The 22874-nt window shown below is 32.9% G+C and overlaps 1 protein-coding gene across 2 annotated transcripts in view; it reads left to right on the top strand.

Annotated features, from left to right (window-relative positions):
* LOC115722899 (serine/threonine-protein kinase TOR) overlaps nt 1-22874 on the top strand; it is a 42435-nt gene that overhangs the window by 12752 nt on the left and 6809 nt on the right. The window contains exons 12-41 of one of the 2 annotated variants that reach the window (XM_030652618.2): nt 278-399; nt 582-681; nt 777-872; nt 1253-1383; nt 1486-1588; nt 1726-1908; nt 2046-2138; nt 2249-2284; nt 3515-3613; nt 3696-3794; nt 3904-4066; nt 6294-6418; nt 6560-6612; nt 6961-7084; nt 7198-7383; nt 8257-8409; nt 8479-8631; nt 10079-10150; nt 10762-10896; nt 11018-11079; nt 11188-11285; nt 17776-17885; nt 17974-18147; nt 18450-18515; nt 20013-20081; nt 20165-20275; nt 20617-20757; nt 20878-21006; nt 21130-21292; nt 21646-21863. In XM_030652618.2, coding sequence (XP_030508478.2) covers nt 278-399; nt 582-681; nt 777-872; nt 1253-1383; nt 1486-1588; nt 1726-1908; nt 2046-2138; nt 2249-2284; nt 3515-3613; nt 3696-3794; nt 3904-4066; nt 6294-6418; nt 6560-6612; nt 6961-7084; nt 7198-7383; nt 8257-8409; nt 8479-8631; nt 10079-10150; nt 10762-10896; nt 11018-11079; nt 11188-11285; nt 17776-17885; nt 17974-18147; nt 18450-18515; nt 20013-20081; nt 20165-20275; nt 20617-20757; nt 20878-21006; nt 21130-21292; nt 21646-21863 — 3567 coding nt within the window. Of the gene's footprint in view, nt 1-277; nt 400-578; nt 682-776; nt 873-1252; nt 1384-1485; nt 1589-1725; nt 1909-2045; nt 2139-2248; nt 2285-3514; nt 3614-3695; nt 3795-3903; nt 4067-6293; nt 6419-6559; nt 6613-6960; nt 7085-7197; nt 7384-8256; nt 8410-8478; nt 8632-10078; nt 10151-10761; nt 10897-11017; nt 11080-11187; nt 11286-17775; nt 17886-17973; nt 18148-18449; nt 18516-20012; nt 20082-20164; nt 20276-20616; nt 20758-20877; nt 21007-21129; nt 21293-21645; nt 21864-22874 lie in introns of both variants that reach the window. The other variant, XM_061107938.1, reaches the window with a different exon arrangement.

Genomic DNA, 22874 nt, shown 5'->3' with positions numbered 1-22874 from the left:
AATAGTAATCAGTTTGATATGAATGGGGGCTGAAGTTTTAATTAGGCAATGCCTTAGTTTGCACATCAAGGTGGGAGTTTGTAGTCTTTGAAAACAAGAAAATTATTTGAAACATTGCGAGTTTTGAATATGTAAATTCATATACTTACAAGTGCTATGGTTTAGAAACTTTGATACATAGGTTGTTTTTCCCTCTATATCATGATATTCGCAATTTGTTAATTGCTTAAAGATAAAATACTTGTGCACAAGTTGATATGATGTTGCTGATGCATAGGATTTTGATGTACGGGAGTTTGCGATTTCTTTGGCTGGGAGGTTATCAGAAAAGAATCCTGCATATGCTCTTCCAGCACTTCGACGTCATCTTATTCAGTTGTTGACACACTTGGAGAAGAGGTAATGCAGAAGAGTCACAAATATTGCTGTTCTTTTTTTTCTTTTTTCTTACATACAGTTGTAAAATTCATTATTTGTGCATTTCAAGGAAAAAATCATTATTGTGCAGTAGGATTACTTTAGTCCCATATCTAGGCTGAAAAGCTTCAAAATGCTGACTTTTTCGTTTGCTGCCTCAGCAGTGCAGATAGCAAATGTAGAGAAGAAAGTGCAAAGTTACTGGGTTGCTTGATACGCAATTGTGAACGACTAATACGTCCTTATATTGCTCCTATACACAAGGTTTTACTACTCATTGGTTGTCATACTTACCTAGTCTGTAGTTTAAATATCATTTCTTCATATCCATGTATCTTTTGGGCTAAATATCTGTGCAGGCACTCGTGGCAAGACTTGTTGAGGGTAATGGTGTCAATACCAACAATGCCATTATTAGTGGAGTTCTTGTGACTGTTGGCGATCTTGCAAGAGTGGTGAGTGTAGTGTTAATTTATTTGAATTTGCAAAATTCCCACTATGTTTTCTAATGGTTTATTTGATTTTTTTTGAGTTTCTTAGGTGTAGTGTTAGTTTTATGCATTGTAGTACAAAATATGTTGTTCATATTTTCTTTTAATGAATTAAGCACGCATTTTAGTCGGATTTATGGAAAAATTTCACTTTGTTCTCTAATGGTTCATTTTAGTTCTGTGGGACCTCTTGTGCATATTTTGACATTTTACACGTTTTAGTACAAAATATGAAGCTTGCAATTTCTTTTAATTAATAAACATGACTTTTTCATTCTGGTTTATGCAAAATTTCCATTACGATCCCTAATGTTTTATTTGAATTTGTTGCTGTTTCTGATTAGGGCGGTTTCGAGATGAGACAATACATGTCTGAACTTATGCCTTTAATTGTTGAAGCTTTACTGGATGGAGCAGCTGTCACAAAACGTGAAGTGGCTGTTACTACTCTTGGTCAAGTTGTACAGAGCACTGGGTACGTGATAGTCTTATGTTCTGTATTGATTGCTTTGCCTATTATTGACTTTCTAGAATGAGTATAAGACCTGTCCATGGTAAACTCTTTTAATGTGTACAGGTATGTCATAACTCCTTATAATGAGTATCCACAGTTACTAGGCTTACTTTTGAAGTTGCTGAATGGTGAGTTAGCCTGGTCCACTAGACGAGAAGTCTTAAAGGTAACCACTTAAGAGCTAGATTTCTAATTATTTGTTCAGATATTTTTTATTTTAAAAAGGAGAGAAGCAGGGGATAAAAAAATAGTTAGTTAATGATCTATACTTACTATGAGAACGTTACTTTTGGGATTCTTAAGGTTCTTGGAATCATGGGAGCTCTAGATCCTCATCTTCATAAAAAAAATCAACTTAGCCTGCCAGGGTTGCATGGAGAAGTGGCCCGTGCTGCCAGTGATTCAGGCCAACATCTTCAGGCAATAGATGACCTGCCTGTGGACCTGTGGCCATCCTTTGCTACATCTGAAGATTACTATTCTACGGTAGTACATCAGTCTGGTAGATGATTTTTTTTCATCTTTTGCATGCTATGGCTTCCTCTGAATATGTCACTGTAAGACATGTATTTGATTTTTGAATTTGCTGTATCTGTTTGTTAAATTGTATATTTTGATTCCAGGTTGCGATTAATTCTCTAATGCGAATACTTAGGGATCCTTCTCTTTCTAGCTACCACCTAAAGGTGGTTGGATCTCTAATGTTCATATTTAAGGTACCTTATAATATGGCTTGTGTTTGTGTGCTGTACTTATTACTACTTACTACTATCATTATTATTATTTTCGTTTTCTTAATGTATTCGTTTCTTCTTTGCGAGATTAGTCAATGGGGCTCGGTTGCGTGCCATACTTACAAAAGGTCTGTCATAGATTGTATGACGGTTTGAATCTTTTTCTTTTTTGAATTACATTTGCTGGTTTGAATCTTATTTTCTTTGCTGCATAATTTCATTTCCATTTTTAGTGCAGATTGGAATGCTATTTTAGGTTGAATTTTTTCGTTTGGTTGATTGAAAAGTGACATAAAATTTGATTGATTAACCTGAAAAATACAAGATTAATGGTCCAAAAAAAATACAGGACTAATGGGGTTTGCAAACCAAAACCAAAGTGTGGCATAGCACCCCGAAGGAAAAACAAAGCAGAGACAGTAAACTACAACAAAATTTTCAGTCTCTTGCTAAATCAGAACTCAAAATGCCCGTAATTTCTTTGATATCACGTATCCTGTTTATGATTATGTCCTTGGAAAAGTCATTGAATATCCTGACTAAATATTCTTTCACCACCTCTCATTCTAATTGAGTTACTGTTGTTATAATGAATCCATCCAGGGGTTTATATTCATCAACACTGCATTTTCTATTTCATCTTCAGAAGGTCTTTCAAGCCATTTTGCTAGAATTTTAGGAATGCCTTGACAAATTCAATCCTTACTGATTAGGTGATGTAAAACATATCCTACTACTTCATCTACTAAAATCACCGATGCCTTTTATATTCTAGATTTCTGATTCATTGCTTTCCTAGCATTTATTATGCTATGGAAGAGCCTAGTATTTGCTTCCACCTTTTTTGGTCCATTTAAACGTAGACTTCAATGTGTAAGTTCCCTTTCCTCTTCAAGAGAGAGTTGATGCCATTCACATTTCGAGCTTTCACTTTTTTCGTTAAGTTTGCATATTCCATCTTCCAGTAGACTCAATTGAATGTCATTGCAATGACAAAGCACACTTCCATATTGTTTAGATTGTATTTCTTTTTATTCATGTTGCTTTGTTTCTTTTAGTATATATTAATAGAAGTGCAAGCTTAATTATCTTTTTAATTAATAAGTTCATTACGACATTGGAGTAAGTTTTTGGTGATTTCTTTTCCCTCTTAAACTAGATTCATTGCCTGACCCTTACAATATTTGAGGACCAATAAATTATAGCAATTGCTATATAGGTGCCCTGGATGTACTTGGACCTCAAACCTTGTTGGATCAAGCCATTGTTTTTCAGTCTAATGCAAATATTATTTTTTGGAGAACTTCGTATCAATTGAAGCAATCAATTTTCTTATGAGCCTTTTTTCCTTCATGTAGGTTTTGCCTGATCTCTTTCATACTGTACGTACATGCGATGATGCCTTAAAGGATTTGATTACATGGAAGCTTGGAACTCTGGTGTCTATTGTTCGGCAGGTACATTTTGATGTTTATTTTCCACAGGTAGTGATAGTTGAGTTTTTTTGGAGATCACGAATGAGACTTGGTTCTTTTGCAGCACATACGAAAATATCTGCCGGAGTTGCTCTCTCTGATTTCAGAATTATGGTCATCATTCAGTTTTCCTGCTGCTAACCGTCCTTCCCTTGGCTATCCAGTAAGTTTTCAGTTCTTTCAGTCCCATCCGCAGATCATGTTTTATTTAAGCCTTTTCATCTGTTGGAACTTCTGTTCATGTATGCATATATTTTTTTTTATTTTCATAGGTTCTGCATTTAGTAGAGCAGCTTTGCTTGGCTCTTAATGATGAGTTCCGAACATATCTTCCTATTATCCTTCCATGTTGTATCCAAGTTTTAAGTGATGCAGAACGTTATAATGATTACACCTATGTTCTTGACATCCTCCACACTCTTGAAGTCTTTGGTGGTTAGTACTCTCATTTTGTATATTTTATGCACAACTTTTTTTTTTTTTTGATAACCTTATTTTATGCTCAACTTTAATTGTGAAGCAAGTAATGCTGTTTTTATGAATTACGTGTAATGACTTCGAGTAAGGACCCTGTAAAAAAATTTAATTTGAGAGGAATGACTTCAAAATGGAGTCAGATAATATATATTTATTTTTTTAAAAACAGATATTAAACATTTATTAATATTTGAAAAATTAGACAGGTATGATATTATATCAAACTTGTAATTTACAACATGAAATTCCAATTTTTAGCTAAATCAACAAGAAATAAATATCAAAATATTGTTGGAAATATTGATACTATAATTTTATGGAAATATCGAAGATTTTTTCGATACTGATGGAAATTAATTTTCTCTTTTATGAATATCACACATATTTCTATATATCTAGAAATATGAAATTTAATACAAAATCAATAAAATCGAATAATTATAACCACAATTATAATGAATATTTTAATCATAAAGCTTTTATATTTATTTATTATTTTGAGTCTTATTTATGTTTTTATGACTGGATGACAAAACATAGGATTTCCTCTGCCATAAGTGAGACTCCCAAATAAAGTTTGGGAGGAGGTTTATCTAAGACAAGTGACCTTAAAAGAAAAAAAAATGGAAAGAAAAGAATAATTATAACAACACATACAATATAATAAGGAGGAGGTTTCAATTGTTACATCAAATATTGATTTTGACTATGTATCGTCAACAAAGTTAGTTCATCTATTGGTTATTGATCTCGAATATGTGTTATTGATAAAATATTCTTCATATATGAAGTTGTTGGTTATTTTCAAGTTGTCTCTAAAACATGTAACTTGAAGATATGCAGATGAAATTGGGTTTTAGATATGATGTATAAACCATGAATACCCATATTTTAGTATTTTACACTATTCTCGGACTAAGTGATTAATTATTCAAAAATTTATTTTAGAAGGGGTGAAAGTTTAATTTTTATAAAATAATAGAGTTTTATTGTAAATATTTTAATTAAACGGTTTAACTGTTAAAAAAATTATAATAAAGACTTAAATATAAAAATTAAATTATTAATATTAATTGCTAAAAGGGTCATATTAGATATTTAAATTAAAAAGTGATTATTTTAAGAAAATAGTTAATTATAATTAATTTAATTCTAGAAAAAGAATTTTTACTTGTTGGTAACTTGCTATTACAGTCAACAAGAATATAACCATCATGATTACAATAAAAATGTAATCATTGAGTAGTCACCCAATATAATAATTAGTAATAATCTTAGTTGTTTATTATAATATATTCTTGATTACATTATAATTTAAATATTTATTCAATTTCTTCGAAAGGACATAAAAAATGAATTCTTAGTCATTATTACTTTTATAATAATCACTCTTTAATATAATTATTTCAATAAAGTTTCAAGTGTTAGTAATTTGTTCATAACAAATAAAAATTAAATAAATATCTTAATATTCTTGATGTTTGATGAGGAATCAAACAAATGTGTGAAATATGTAACATCCTTTTCTTCTTCTATTCTGTTTCAGTCTCTCTTCACATATTTCTTCATATAGAAATATTTTCTATCAGCAAAATATTTCACACATTTGCTTGATCCCTCATCACATCTAGAATATTAATGTATTTAATTTTTATTTGTTATGAGTAATTAATAAAACTTAACTTTATTGAATTAATTATATTAAAGTATTATAAATTATAAAAGTAATGATGGCTAAGAATTCATTTATTATTTTCTCTAAAAGAAAGAGAATAAATATTTATATGATAATGTAATCAAAATGATATTATAATGTATAAATAAGAGTTTTATTTGTTTTTACATTGTATGTATCATTGTAATCATTCAAATTCATTGGTTTTCTAATAGTTTTATAATTCATTTTCATATTTCTAGACAAATATTTCCATAAAATTACAGTGTCAGTGCACATAATATTTTTTTCCTTGGTCATGACTACGTAATATGTTTATCTGTTTGAAATCTGCAATTTGATTTCAAGAAAATTGGCAATGGGCATCTCTTATGAAAACTGACCATTTGTTTGGTAGGATGAGTTTGAGGATTTCCTACCAAACAAAGGGTGCCTTTTTTCTGGTAGTATATACAATATTTTCTGGAAGTTTTCTTTGTTAGTTACTGAAAAAACCTCTTAATTGTGCAGGAACACTGGATGAACATATGCATTTGCTTCTCCCTGCACTTATTCGATTATTTAAAATGGAGGCTTCAGTAAAAATAAGACGAGCTGCTATAAACACTTTGACAAGATTGATTCCCCGCGTGCAGGTCAGCAGGCTAGCAGCTAATTAATTACTATTTGATAGTTTGATGAGTTGAATAGCTTTATAGCTTTATTACTTTGAATTCCTGTCCTTTGGATGTATCAGTGGTAATGTTTGTTTGTTATTTCTCTCCCCCTTTCACTAGGTTACTGGTCATATATCTTCACTTGTGCATCATCTGAAGCTAGTCTTGGATGGGTATGTCTCTCCTTACTTTAATTTGAACTTTACTTCTGTTTTACTTCTTGTTACATGCGGTTTCTTATGAAAATGAATAGTTTTGCTATTGGGTCAATATTATGTGTCATTAGCTCTTACTTATGCTTCATTCTATGTGGTTTGGTTGGAAAATAAATTGTGTTGTTATTGGGCTGAAATTAAGGTTTTGTTAGCTCCTCATCCCTTTGATAGAAATAAAAAGGCTGAAGGGCTAGTGGGTTGAAGTCTGACTTTTTGTATTTGGACTCTATCAGTACTGGTTCTTTCAGTATCTCTATCTATTCATTTTGCTTGAACTGGTTCACTGTGACAATTTTTTATCAACAGTAAGAATGATGAGCTTCGGAAAGATGCCGTTGATGCACTTTGTTGTGTAGCTCAATCTCTTGGCGAGGACTTCACCATTTTTATCCCATCAATACACAAGCTTATGTTGAAGCATCGATTGCAGGTATTATTCTTACCCAGCCCATTTTGATACTTCAGTTGACATTTTTCTGGTTCTCAAATATGTTTGATAGATTTGGATTATTTTATTAAGTGTAAGCGTTGGTCTTATTGCAGCATAAGGATTTCGAAGAAATTGAAGGACGGCTGAAAAGACGCGAACCGTTGATCTTGGGAAGCACAGCTGCCCAAAGATTAAGTCGCAAGCTTCCAGTTGAGATTATTAGTGACCCTTTGCATGATGTGGAGAATGATCCCCATGATGATGGGTCTGATTTGCAGAGACAACTTCGAGCACATCAGGTACTTTTTTTTCTTCTTAATAAAATTATTATTATGCTGTTCAGTTGTGCGGTGTGTTTCCATGGGATGAAGGGCTAGTAATTCATTTCATTTTCCAAAGGATTTTCTGAAATGCATAGCGAATAGCCAAGCCTAGTCACTAATTGGAGAGTGCAGTTTATAAGTCAAAATGAGAATAGCATGAGAAGTATTGTAAATATTGATAGTGTGGTAAATATGCTAACGAATATTCATTTTTCCCTTTCTACTTTTTTTTTCTTTGTAAGATTTTCCCTTTCTACTTTTAATACATTTTTTTTAAAAAGGATTCCTCTTGTCCTTCCTTTCAATTTACCAAACAACTTTTAAGTAGGCATCCTTTCTATCATCCCTTTTCATTTATCCATACCTCATATACGAAGGCCTATTGTTTTTATTTGCTGATCTTGTTACACTGTATTTCTTGTACGTAGTTTCTTTCTATTTTTTTTTTTTCTTGCAGAACTTCTTTTATGTATATCATAATTTCTACAAGAGTAACTTCATCTTATTATGTTTAACTTATATCTACACATTTTATGAATTCATGCAACTTCCAACCCAAGAAACCTTAAACTCTTCTATCATCTTTGACCCACTTTGATATTCTAGTTTTGCTTTCTACAACTTTTTGTTTTTTATATAATCAAATATTCTGTTGGAAGACAGAGGTACCTATTAAAGGTTGAGATGTCTCCTTTAAGTGTAAGAAAACCCTTTTTTTTCTTCCCACATTCATAGTATAAAATGTCATTTCCTTTTTTGTTATTGGATCTTCTTTCCTCTTGATAGGTATTTGAATGTTTTACTATTTCACGATCTGCATTTTTATCTTAGTGACTTTAAACTTTACAGGTTAATGATGGCCGATTACGCTCTGCTGGGGAGGCTTCTCAACGCAGTACTAAAGAAGATTGGGCAGAATGGATGAGACACTTTAGTATTCAACTTCTCAAGGAATCCCCTTCTCCTGCCTTGCGAACCTGTGCAAGGCTTGCACAATTGCAGGTATTTCTCTAATATCCTTTCGTACCTTTATTAATTTAAAGTTTAGACCTTAATTTTTCAGTTTTGCAGCCATTTGTTGGGCGGGAGTTGTTTGCAGCTGGTTTTGTCAGTTGTTGGGCACAACTACAGGAGCATAGTCAGAAACAGTTAATTCGGAGCATGGAGATGGCATTTTCATCTCCTAATATTCCTCCAGAGATTTTGGCTACCCTTCTTAACCTGGTATGCTGTTTTAGGATGTATATTATTGTTTCTATATTTGCAAAGTATAAAAAATATAAGATGATTATCAAGCTATAGTTACATACTGATTGTTTTCTCTCTAGAATTTTACTATGAGATTAGTTTTTAGATGAGGGATAGTAGTAAAACTTGACACTTTAGTAGAGAATTTAGGCTATGTTTGGCTGAGGGAAAGGAATTTATTTTCATTCCTTTATATTGATTGATTACAATTTAAGATATTCGAATGACATTTTAAGATTGGCTTTTATTATTCCAGGAGAAATGGAATAAAAGACTTTTTAATGCACAGTACCTTCTTTTTTGTCAATATATATATATATATTATTCCTATTCTCATTCCATTTGCATTCTTTTTTTCATTACTCCCAACCAATTAACACTTTAGTTTATAAAAAAAGATGAAGTGTTTTTGTTCACCATTGATAGTAATGTCAAGAAGGTAGAGATGTTGAAGCAGAGAACGCTAGAGTCTTAGACAAGGGCCTCTTTCTCTTTCTCAAAAAAAAAAAAAATTTATCATATCATATCTCTTGTCCTTTGTCTGTGTGTGAAATTTAAAACTTTGTGTATCTATATGGAACTTCAGAGTTTCAAGTTCTATGTGATTTTAATCAAAAAAAAAAAGTTCTATGTGATTTACATTGCTCTCTACGTTTGATTATTATAAAGTTATGAATATTGCTAAGTCGACCACCATCATCTTACGTGGCATGCTGTCATTGGTGCAATTTAGTATGACATTTCGGTAGTTTGGCACCAAGGGTGCCCTACAGCAATGCTCTAAAGCTGTATATATTCATGTGATTATTTTTTTTGAAAAAAGAGAGGAGGGACCAATCAATAAGATTGGCCCCCACCCTCGAGATAAATAAAAACCCTCGCTTATGGCGGAGGAAAACCGTAGTTACAAAGTGCACCATCTTCTAAGACTTAAACAAGGTCTCAAGGATGAGATTACAGCGAATTCATGTGATTATTGGATAATTTATACTTTTGGACTAATAAATTTGATATCCATGATTTTTCTTTTTCTTTTTTTGATATTTCCATAAATCATAGTATCAATAAGATAGTTTGATTGCGGAATTCACAGTGTTGTTAAAGTCAAGGAAGGTGGAGGAAAGATGTATCTTGTATTGTATAAACCTTTTACTTCTTCTCAGTGTTACTTGGCACATGGTCACATGGCAGATATACTTCCTATGTGATACCAATTTGGATATGTGTTATGTAGTGGTACTATGATATGTAGGAATTTTAAATGAAATTTTGTAGCGATTAGGTTCAACCTTTTATTGTACTCGTCCAGGAGGTTGTTTTCTTGTTCTTTTTATTTTTCCTGGATTTTTTTTCCAGTCATAAGAATAATAGTGTTATTGTTGTTGTTATCATTATTTCTTAATTTAGCAAGCTGACTTTTCAGGCAGAATTTATGGAACATGATGAGAAAGCGCTCCCTATAGATATCCGACTCCTTGGTGCTCTTGCAGAAAAGGTATGTTTCTTTTTCTTTTTTTCTTTGAAATTGTAATTAAACTATGTTTTCCTTTTATTTTCAGTGCTCTTGCAGGTATGTTTCTTTTTCCCTTTTCTTTGAAATTTTAATTAAACTATGTTTTCCTTTTATTTTCGGTGTTCTTGCATAAAAGGTATGTTTCTTTTTCATTTTTCTTTGAAATTGTAATTAAACAATGTTTTCCTTTTATTTTTGGTAAACATTAGAAAGTTTGTTTCGAATAATGAAAAAACAAATTACTAATTTCGTATTGGTTAGTGATTCAGTTTGTTAATGGAGTTGGAATGTTTTACAAAATTCACGTGTTCTTTACTGTTTTTTTTTTTTCTCTTTCCCAGAGTTGTTCAGGGAATAAGAATGTTTTATGATTTTTTTTTTTTAATAAACGAATGTTTTATGTAGTTTAAGTTTGTTTTTGTTTTGTAATTTTGGTTTAATGTGCTTCTGTTTCTGATAATGACTCAGTTTGTAAGATGTGTTTGTCTTAAATTGTAAGATATATTATTATTGAAATAGTAATCGTTTCTTATAAAAAAGAAAATGGGCATTACTAAGTTTATGTGCCATTGGTTATTGATTGTGTATTTCAGTGCCGTGCTTTTGCAAAAGCCCTGCATTACAAAGAAATGGAATTTGAAGGAGCTCGCTCCAAGAAGATGGATGCAAACCCTGTGGCTGTAGTTGAAGCACTTATTCATATAAACAATCAGTTACACCAGCATGAGGTCTTTTTCAAGAAGAAATATGCCTGTTTTTCTTTGATGACTTATTTTCAATTTCATGTTGGGATCCATGTTTCTTGAATTCTCCTGGTTGAACTGTATTGATGACAGTCTCTTTTATCAGGCTGCTGTTGGTATATTGACCTATGCACAGCAAGAGCTGGATGTGCAACTGAAAGAATCATGGTAATCTCGAGTATAATTCCTTTGCTTTGATTGGAGTGCATGCCAAAAATAGTGATTTTTGGAATGTTTATAAGAATATAAAAATCTTAATGAGGTGCACTTGTTTAGGTATGAGAAGCTGCAGCGATGGGAGGATGCTCTCAAGGCCTACACTGCAAAAGCTGCCCAAGCAACGAGTCCCCATCTTGTTTTGGATGCAACTTTAGGTCTGTGTCCATTTCTATATCTTTATTTCTATTTGCATTAAATGTGTACTTAAACATAGACCACTCACATATACTCACCCACGAAGTAGTTTTCAATGTTTAAAATTGCGAATTTAAGCCTCATGGCGTTTTTTTTTTCTGAGGCGAGGCGTAAGCCTCAAGGCACATTGAGGTGTTAATTGAGGCGTAAGTCTCAATTATTGAATTAAAAATATATTTTTAGAGTAACTAAAAATAAGGAGGAAAGCAGGAGCAGCATTTTCTCTTTTTTTCTTTTTCTTTTCTTCTTTGATTGTGCAATTGAGAAGATGAAGTAGGGGGTGTCTCATGGCTACTAATCCTAAGAAATATAGTTTTGTTCCGTTAATATAAATTGTGTAGGCTTAGTTTTTAGTTGGGCTTTTTTTTTTAGTTATTTGTTTGAGTTTTTATTGTTTTATTGGGCCCTTTTCTTAAGTTAAATGTTATTAGGCTTTCTTTCAAGTTGTTGAATGAAAATGGGCTAAAAAAACCCTAAAATCTTATTTTTTTTAGGCGTGCGCCTCACTCATATTAACGCCTTAGACCATTTTCCACCGCCTCAGACTTTTGAGGCGTACGCCTCTCTTCCAAATATTGAGGTGCACGCAATAGTGCATTTTTTTCCCGCCTCAAAATGAGGTGCTCCTTGAGGCGTGCAATAGAAACGCAATTTAAACATTGGTAGTTTTTGTTACCCTCTCGCTATCTCTCAATGAAGCTATATTAAATAGTAGAGATTGTCTCTTATTTTTCTGCTTGGCTGCCATGTTTTCAAAGAGTTCTTTTATCTTTAGATCTAGCCCATTTCTCCTTTTGCTTAACACTTGGAAAAGCGCATTAGGTTCTCTTTCTTTTTTTGGATAATTGAAGGTAACATAAAATCACTTTATTGCTTCTTTTCTATTTTTTGTTTTATTTATTTATCTGATGTTGCTTATTATTTCAACCTGTTAGACCCCATATTAGCAGGACGTGCTAGAGCTTAAGAAATAAAGGGGTATGACTCATTGTATTGAGAGTAGTCATGAGTGAGATTTGGGAAAGTATATATAGGGGTGAGTAAGGAGTTAGTGGATATGTAGTGTATTAAGTAAAACTCTATTTGCATCAAAGGGGCCTAAGGAATCCTATAGTTTTTAATTGGATTTGTTTGTACATTCAATATCAATATTCTATAATTCTCTATTGTTTTATTGGTTTTATTGAGTTTGGAGATTCGGTTCTTATTAAAAGGTATTAGAGCACTGATTCTGGTTCTCTCCACCATAGTGCTGATGTTGTCGTTATTTGACGGAGAGGCTCTGTTTGGTTGGGTCCATTGCATCGAAGACTATTTCCGTGTTAATCGGATTCTTGAGAAAGAAAAGATACTGGTTGCTCAAGAATGTTTAGTGGGTGTTGCTAGGCTATGGTTTCATATGGTAGAGGAGCAAGATCCGATCAAGCTTTGGTTGGAGTTTCGAATCATGCTTTTCAATTGCTGAAGTTAATCGAGGACAAGCCATTTGGCTGGTTTATGGCTCTCAGATATACAAGCTTGGTGGAGTTTAAGAATCGGTTCAATCACATTGCAACACAACTAGTGGGTATTCCAGGCACATTCTTCGGGATATTTTCTCTGGAAATCTTCCGAGGGAGATGGTGAAGAAGGTGGTTGAATATAAGCCTAGGACACTTACCAATGTGGTTTCCAAAGCTCTGTTAGTTGAAGAACAACTGAAGCTTCAACATCAGACTTGCAAAGAGACGGAAGATGAGGGGGAAGTTTAGTGGTTCTTGGGGCCTTAGATAAAAGGTGATCCACTTTCTTCTTTTCTGTTTACTTTGGTTGCGGATGTGCTTGGGAGGATGCTGGATAAGGCTGTCAATTCAGGCAATATCTTTTGGATTTGTGGTAGGAAAAAAGAAAGTTCAAGTTAGCCATCTTCATTTTGTAGATGATACCTTATTCTTTGTTAATGATGAGAACCTCATTGCAGAAGGTTGTGCGGTTAGTGGAAGCCTTTTGTGCTATCTCTGGACTTAATGTTAATATGAGTAAAAGTCAATTGCTGGGAATATGTATGGATGGGAGGAAAGTGTCAAGGCTTGTGTTTAGGATTGGGTGTGAAGTAGGAAGATGACCAATGCAATATTTAGGTATGCTCTTTGGGGGTTCGCCTAGAAAATGGAGTTTTTGGAACCAATGCTGAATAAATGTGCTAAAAGACTCGATGGATTGAAATGTATCTTTTTATCTAAAGGGGGTAGGTTGATTCTTATTTAGTCAGTCTTATCTTCTATCCCCATTTATTTTCTATCCTTATTTAAAGCGCCAAATGCAGTAACTAAAGCATTAAAGAAGATGATGGGAGATTTCGTTTGAGAAGGTAGCAAGTTAGCAAGTGGTGAACATTTAGTGGCTTGGGATGAGGTTTTCAGGCCACAAGATAGGGAAGATTGGGTATTGGGAGATTGGAGATGAGAAATAAAGGTATGCTTATGAAATGGCTGTGGAGATTTCCTTTAGAGCCAAATTCACTACGGCACAAGGTGGTGGTAAGTCGATATGGTAAGGTTGATAAGTTTTTGGGACACTAAATACGAATGTCGTCTATCTCCTAAAGGCCCGTGGAGGGATATTTCATATCTGTATGATGAATATCTTGGACTAGTACACTTCATAATTGGAAGAGGAGATAGTATTTGTTTTCGGGAAGATGTTTGGCTTGGTGATTCTCTATGGATTGGTCTTCCCTTTCTTACCAGTGGTTAAGACAAGGAATGCAACTATAAAAGAGCTGATTGTTGACGAGGGGCTGGCAGGTGGGTGGGTAGAGAGTTAGAACTTCAAGTTTAGAAGAAACTTACTAGAAGAAACTTCAAGTTAGAATTTCTGTTTTGTTATTAATTGTAACCATGGTTTTCCTCCACCACAAGTGAGGCTTTTAATATATATCGGGGAGGATCCTGTCTAAGACAAGAGGATCTCTTCTCTTTTTCAAAAAAAAAAAAGAAGAAACTTACTAGATCGGGAGGTCTCAAGCCTTATTTCGTTACTGCAAAAGGTGGAACATGTGAAGGTACTGAATATTTTGGAAGATAGTCGAATTTGGAAGCTGGATCCGTTAGGGGTTTGTTTTCTTGTAAATCAACCTTTTGTTGGTTTACATTAAACCCGACTGTTAGAGGTCTGTTTTGGACGAGGATTTTATGGAAAAGCTTTGTACCATCAAAAGTTTAAGTGTTTGGTTGGCTTGTGTCTTTAAACAAAGTGAACGCCCATGATAGGATGCAAAAGAGGAAGCCTTTCCTCTACATTTCCCCTGGTTGGTGCATCTGCTGGAAAGGCAACGGGGAAGATCTGGAACATCTGTTCTTGTAGTGTAAATTTATTCGACGATTATGACTCAATTTGATAGAGGAATTCGATGGGTTATGCCAAGTTATGTACCACAAATGATTGTTACTAAATTAATTGGCAGCAAACATACAACAAAATTGTGGAGAACGACAATCTTAGCAACTATTTGGGCTGTGTGGTTGGAAAGAAATGCCAGAATTTTTGAAGGGGCTGAAAGTTCAGAAGAGGATTTTGAGGACTTGTCCTTTTTAGATTCATGTAGAGATTGGAAATCATTGTTGTAGTGGTATTATTAGTTTTTTTTGGCTAGCTTATTTTGGTCAAGTATTGTAGAGTGCTAACTGTTATAAGGCCTTGTTGTCTTGGTTTTTGTAGACATGGTTTTCCTCCGCCACAAGTGAGGATTTCAATACATAATGGGGAGAGATCTGTCTAAAGACAAGAGGTTCTTTTCTCTTCTTCTTAAAAAAAATAAAAAAAGAAGGAAGATGAGATACAAAAATGGAAATGGTGGACATTAAAACGTCCAATTAGGTTTTCAATCGAATATGTTCTCTGAGGAAGGAGCGAAGGTTATATTAGGAAGTCAGCTTACCAAGTCCATCATCAAAGCCTACGTCGGTGGAGAAAAACCAGCAGTTGGAGACGTCGCCGGAGTAGGAGAAGTAGCAGCAGCTAGTAGGAGAAGTCCATCATTGTTTGTCTTCGACATGATGGAGGTGACTACCCAAGTGACGTATTTGTACTTTGTTCACTATCAACGGACAACAACTAGGAAAAGTGGAGCAAAGTTGAACTCGTTGAACTCAAATGTCCACTGTTTTATTGATTGGGTTTCTGTATCACATTTTTGTAGATTCCTCGCCTTGCTGCCATACTTCAACAGTCACGTGTTCGTCATACTGACTGCTGAAATATGACTATATTTGACTGGTTTTTCGAGTGCGGTCACCTAACTACGTGGTGGTGTTTCTCTCCCTCCCCTATATTTCTCGATCAGCCTAGCCTTGTTCTTCCTTGGTAAACTGCTCCTGTGGCTCTTCTCAATAGCTGGAATGGAGAGAAGGTCACTTTTCTGACCTGGTTTTTTGACAGAGGTCGGGTCAAGCCTGCGATGGTCGAGTTTGGCTCTCATTCACCTTGAGACAAGTTGAGATTCGGGCAGCCGGTATTGTTAGACCCCATATTACTGGATGTGCTAGAGCATAGGAAACAAAGGTGTATGACTCAGTGTATTGAGAGTAGTTCCGGGTGAGATTTGGGATAGTATATATAAGGGTGTTAAGGAGTTAGTGGGTATGCAATGTATTGAGTAAAACTCTATTTGTATCAAAATGGCCTAAGGGCTCCTATAGTTTATAATTGACTTTTCTCATACATTCAATATTTTCTATAATTCTCTACTGTTTTTCTGGTTTTATTGACTTTGGAGTATTCGGTTCTTACCATATAGAATCGAATTTTTGATTATTCTTTGAAGCTTAAGCTTTTGGTAGAATTGTTTGTCTACCTCTGTTAAGTTACTAAGGCTTTGTTTGGTAGGAAAAGAGAGTAGGATGGATGGAGAGTAGGAAGGATGGAGAGGATTGTTGATTTCCTTTGTGTTGTTTGGTATTAGGTGTGATGTGGGAAGGACAGTGAAAAAAATTATTGGTAAAATTACAAAATTGTTATTTTGAACATAAATATTGATTATCTTTTTTCAAGGGTATTGTATTTTGGAATTTTATTTTTTCTTTTTCTATACTCCCAAATTTGGAGGGATTGATTTTTTAAGGATTGGAGGGAAAATGTATCCCTCCTTTCTCTCTTGCCAAACAAGGATTTAATCTCTCCTTCTATCACTCTAGAGTACACAAAATAAATTTAGAGTTGATGTCTTTTTTTTTTTTTTTTGTGGGGGGGGGGGGGGGGGAATCTTTGTTCCCTTTGTTATGTAATATAGTAATATGATAAAACGTTACTGTTTCTTATATGTCACATTGGAAATGTAAGTGCTTGCATTTACCTTGGTAATTTCACCCTCCTATAATTATCATGATGTATTGGATTGTGTTTAGGGGTTATTGTAATTTGTTAGTCTAATTAGCTTAAAAAAATACTGTATATTGACAACTTTGAGGCTGTTTGGCAAACACTTGTGTTTCTCTTTTCTCTTTCCTTGAATTAAAAATATCTGAACCTTTTTTCAAAAACATTCATGGTAGAAGGTTTTTTGTTATGTCTTTTGATTTTGTTGTTTTAATTTGTAATCATTTTTGTTTTTAAGTTTGAAATGTAATGTCAAATGAGTTTGATTTGTCATCTCCTTGTTTCATTCTCTTTTTCCCTACTTCTGCTTTCCATACTTCTCCTTCCTTCCTTTCACTCTATCTTCCACTTTCTCTCTACTACCTCTCTTATCCCTCGTTCTTACCATTTCCTTTCTTCGTTTCTTTCTTGATATAATACTATATTTTAATATGTCAATATGTAGTTGGGTTTTCCAATGTTACTTTCTTATAATAACAATTTTAAGAAGTAGTAGTTGCCAAGTCTATTCTGTTTTGTATAAAAAAGAAAATAAGAAAAGAAATATAGTTAACAAGCACTCTTTTATTTATTTATTTATAATTTAATCATAAATGAATAAGAAAATACCTCTAATTTTCTGTTTTAAAAATTACAAAATAAATGTAGTATTTATAGTTTAATATTAGGATAATTTTACTGTACTTTTGTTCCTTGTTTTAATTAAAGGTGGTGCCAATCATACCTTATATTTTTGTACATTATAGCTAAAAGAAAAGGACCAAGCTTTTTAATTTCTGTTTTTTTTCCTTGTTAATAAAATTCTGAAAGTCAAGGTTTGCAATTTCAATGTGCAAATAGATAGCTTGTCAAGTATTGTTAACCTGTATGCTCTTCTGATTGCTTGGCCTCCCAAGACAGAAAAAAAGTTTGGATTAGAGCTTTCATATTGCTGAAGCTACTGTTATTGCCGTCTTATTTTTTTTTTATCTGCCATCTCATATTTTATTTTCAGTGAAGCATCACAACTATTACTTGATTTGATTTGCAATTTTTTTGTATTTGAAACTTTATAGCTATGCATTGTCATAAGGCTTCGTTTGGTATCTTATGTAGGCCGTATGAGATGCCTTGCTGCTTTGGCTAGGTGGGAAGAACTTAACAACCTTTGCAAGGAATATTGGACTCCTGCTGAACCTGCTGCTCGGCTAGAAATGGCACCAATGGTCAGTTTGTGGTTTTTGCTGTCCTTAACTTCTTGACTATATTGATAACAATCCTTGATTGTATTCATAATGGATTTGGTTGTGTCAGGCTGCAAATGCTGCTTGGAATATGGGGGAGTGGGATCAAATGGCTGAATATGTGTCTCGGTTAGATGATGGTGATGAAACTAAACTCAGGGGATTGGCGAATACTGCTGCCAGTGGTGATGGAAGCAGCAATGGTACATTCTTCAGAGCTGTTTTGTTAGTTCGAAGAGGGAAGGTATCATTTACTCTAGACTTTTATCCTTACTTTTGGGAACATTGATCTTATTGTTGGAGGGGGAACTTTAGTGTTTTCTATCTGTGTTAATGATGCAAATCTAATTTCTTTTATCTGTTGTTGTTGTTGTGGGGACTTATGGACCCCACACCTACTCAACCACTAAGCAATGAACAATGTAAATAATGCAATATTTTATGTAGAAAAGGGCTACTTTTTAGTAGTTCCCTTATTAAAGACATAACTATTTGTCAGTTAATTATACATTTTGTTATCTCTTTTAAATTTAACTTTCTCCCCAGTATGATGAAGCACGCGAATACGTCGAGAGAGCTAGGAAATGCCTGGCAACGGAACTTGCTGCTTTAGTAAGTGTTCATTTTATATATATATATATATATCTATACATGGGTGACTATTCAATGGTTACATTTTTATTGTAACCATATGGTTACATTTTTCTTTAACCTGTAATAGCAGGTTACTAATAGGTAGACTTTCCTTTTTTAGATTTAATTAATTATAATTAATTATTTTCTTAGAATAATTAATTAAATAGACATTCTTTTTTTAGAATTATTTAATTATAATTAACTATTTTCTTAAAATAATTAATTAAATATTTAACAAGACCTCTTTTAGTAATTAATATTTATATTTAAATCCTTAATTGAATTATTTTAATAATTAAGCCATTTAATTATAATATTTACAAAAAAAAATTATTTTTTTTACAAAAATTAAACTTCTTTTGACACAAATTAAAATTCTCTTCTTATAATAAATTTTCAAATAATTAATTATTTTTAAATGATATTTAATTATTTTGTTACAATTATATGAACTAAGTATGAAGACTCAAGCTAATCAATCAATAACAAGTGCAGCCATTTTTTTTTAAAAAAATCCTTCAAGTTATTTCATTTTTTACTTTTTAAATATCTAAATAAAAAAATTAAATAATTATGCGTAATAATTTAAAATTAAGATTACAAGTATAATAAAATTTAAATTATGAAATTATATGTGTATAATTTTAAATTATAAAAAACTTTGCTATAAAATTTTAAATAATTTAAGTAAAAAAAATAAATTGCTAAAAGATCCTTATATAGTAATAAATTGTAAAAAATTAATTAATAATTATAATTAATTTATTTTTAAAATATAATTAATCTTAATTAAAGTTTTATAAGGAAATAAATGATTGGGTTACTTTCAGGTTACAAGTTATTTTTTATTTATTTTTATTTAATTTCCAAATTAATCACAACCATTAAATAGTAATCTAATGACTTAAAAAAATGTAACCATGATGGTTACAATAAAAATGTAACCATTGAAACCTCTTCCATATATACATATATATAAATATATATTTATACTGTGCTCCTCATAAACTGTTATTTCAGCATTCAACCAAAATTTGATATGTTGATTTGTATGGTCAAATTTGGATTGAAAAATATACTTTGTATGTTGATGCCAAGGGGAAGATTTCACCAATGGGTAGATATTAGGATGTAAACTTGAATATTTTTAATATTACTCTAATATAGTTACAATGAAATAAATGTCAGCCTGTTACGTTGTTGTCTTTACATTTTTGCCATGGCAAGGCAACATTTTAGGTGTTTTCGTATCATTATGATTCTTATAACTCCTAAGGACATCTTTAAGTTCCTCGAGTAAAATGAGCTGTATTTCTGTCAACTATTAGTATTACAGTAGTTCCTTTCAATTTTCATGTGGTTTAGCCCTATCACTTGATTTGCAATCCATATGGAAGTGGACTACACTGCTCACATGTTATGTGTGAAACTTTTTTGCTTTTCATACTATAGTGACACATATTTATGTTATAGGTTTTGGAAAGCTATGAACGGGCTTATACCAATATGGTCCGTGTTCAGCAGCTGTCAGAACTCGAGGAGGTTTGTTTTTTATGTTTATATATATTTATGTTTTCATTCTTTTTCAGTTTTATTTATTGTAAGTATAACATATAAAGTTATAGGTCATTGATTACTGCACGCTTCCTTTGGGAAATTCTGTTGCTGAAGGTCGTCGAGCCCTTATTCGCAACATGTGGACTGAGCGAATACAAGGAGCAAAACGCAATGTTGAGGTAAATTCAGCTATCTTTATTATATTCCACTTCCCACAAATTAACAAATAAGTCAAGAGTACTACAGATAATATATGTAGCTATACCTGAAATTGGGTATGTAAGCAGCCCTTTATTCTTGGCAATTTTCTTCTTGTTAGCAGAAGCTATTAAGTGATTGGAGAGTTCTTTGTTTCATTGTTTAGTAGGTGGCTTCTTTTTGTTAAACTGAAACAAGAATATATTTATTCAAATATGTATTTTCATGGTGGGCTTAGTGAATTTGATCTGAAATCTCTTTTATGCATTAAATTCTTGATCTCCTCTTTCTAGTACTTATTCTTTTTCATTATTTACTTTAGGTTTGGCAAGTACTTTTAGCTGTTAGAGCACTTGTGCTTCCACCTACTGAAGATACGGATAACTGGCTTAAGTTCGCTTCATTATGTCGGCAAAGTGGACGGATTAGTCAAGCTAGGTCCACTCTAGTTAAACTCTTACAGGTCAGTGGTGTATAATGGCTTTATTGAGGTTGCTATTAGGTCATTTCTTTGTTTTTGTTTTTGTGTGCACGTGTTTGTGTTTTGTACCCTGTATTCAGCATTTTTCTGAACCCTCTTCAGTATGACCCCGACACATCTCATGAAAGTGTCCGGTACCATGGGCCTCCCCAAGTAATGTTTGCATACTTGAAATACCAATGGTCCCTTGGTGAGGATCTTAAGCGGAAGGAAGCATTTGCTAGGCTGCAGGTATAGCATATCTGCATTTATCTTTGTCTTGAAATGAGATGATGAATTTTAGCTTCACCTAGCATTGTTTAAATCTCAGTTTTCTCATCGCTTGTTTTCTTGTCTGTTAAATTTCTGTTACAGAATTTGGCTTTAGAGCTTTCAACTTCAACAAGCATTCAAGTTGCACAAGCAAGCTTGATGCCTGGAAATAGCTCAAGTATTCCTCTCATTGCTCGTGTCTACCTTAAACTTGGAGAATGGCAGTGGGCTTTGTTTCCTGTATTGGATGATGAGACCATACAGGGTATTATGTTTATGACAACAGTTTTTTTTGCCTTTTATTCTTTAATTATTTCCACTTTTATAAATACTAGTCCTACTGCTGAAATTCTGAGAAATTTTTGTGACCATTTTTAGTTTCTTACTATTACTTTCCTTAGAAAAGATTTTAATATTGTTTTAAAATCTAAGGTATTATGCTTATAACAACTTCCTTTTTTGTGTAATATAATTAAATAATTTAATTGTGACCTTTTTTTAATACCCGTTCTGGCGCTGAAACTTTTGAGAAATAGTTATAACCATTTTTAGTTTCTTACTTTGTTAATTTCTTTAGATAGTGTTTTAATATTGTTTTGATAACTTTGAATTATGCAGAAATCCTCCCTGCTTTTCGTAACGCCACTCATTGTGCTAATAATAAATGGGCAAAAGCCTGGCATAAATGGGCATTATTCAACACAGCAGTAATGTCTCATTATACTTTGAGAGGTTATCCCAATGTGGCAGCGCAATATGTTGTTGCAGCAGTCACTGGATATTTTCATTCAATAGCATGTGCAGCAAATGCAAAAGGTGTTGATGATAGTTTGCAGGTATATGATATTCCCTCAATCAAGGCATTGACATGTTCTTGTTTATCTTTCTATAAATATTGGTTGCACTTTCTGAGCTGGTATTTTCTCTTCTTTTATTTATTTTGAAACTAATTTTTATAATTTTTAAATTTATGTCAAATATTAATTGTGTAGATTTACTATTCGAAGTTCATATCCTCAATCAGTTTTTACTTGCTTTGAGACATGCCCCCTATTGATTCTAGGAAATAATTCTCACTTAATGGGGAAATACTCTGTTTTCCGATAGCATAAAATTGAAAGAAATAGTCCTACTGTAAACAATAGTGAAGAGAATCGTGTGTTGTATTTCATAGAATAGTATAAATTTATATACAAAGTTAAGAGACTAAATGAAAAACTACTAAATACAAATAGGAAACTACTAAATACAATTTACCTTAATTTTTACAACTAATATACAATTAATATTCTAACACTCATCTTCAAGCTAGAGCAAGCTTGTTACAAAGATAATCAACCCGCACCCCATTCAAAGCCTTTGTAAAAATATCTCTTAATTGTTCTTCAGTCTTCACATATGTTGTGGAGATTAGGTCTTGTTGAATTTTCTCACGAACAAATGAAAATCAATCTCAATGTGCTTAGTTTGCTCGTGGAACATGGGATTCGAGGCAATATGAAGAGCAACTTGATTATCACACTACAATTTTGCTGGAATAGAAGTCTTAAATTCGAATTCAGTCAAAAGCTGATAAATCCATATTACCTCACACACAGACTGTGCCATAGCTCTATATTCTGATGTAGCACTGGATCTAGACACAACATTTTGTTTCATACTCTTCCAAGAGATTAGATTGCCCCCAACAAATACACAATATCCTGAAGTGGATCGTCTATCTACCTTGGAGCCTGCCCAATCTGCATTAGAGAAACACTCAATCTGGGTGTGTCCACGATCCTTGTAAACTATACCTCGCCCTGATGGTCCTTTCAAGTAATATAAAATTTGCTTTAATGTTGTCC

Source organism: Cannabis sativa, unplaced genomic scaffold (assembly GCF_029168945.1).
Source record: "Cannabis sativa cultivar Pink pepper isolate KNU-18-1 unplaced genomic scaffold, ASM2916894v1 Contig3, whole genome shotgun sequence".
Lineage (NCBI taxonomy): Eukaryota > Viridiplantae > Streptophyta > Magnoliopsida > Rosales > Cannabaceae > Cannabis > Cannabis sativa.
This window is presented reverse-complemented; position numbering and strand designations above follow the sequence as displayed.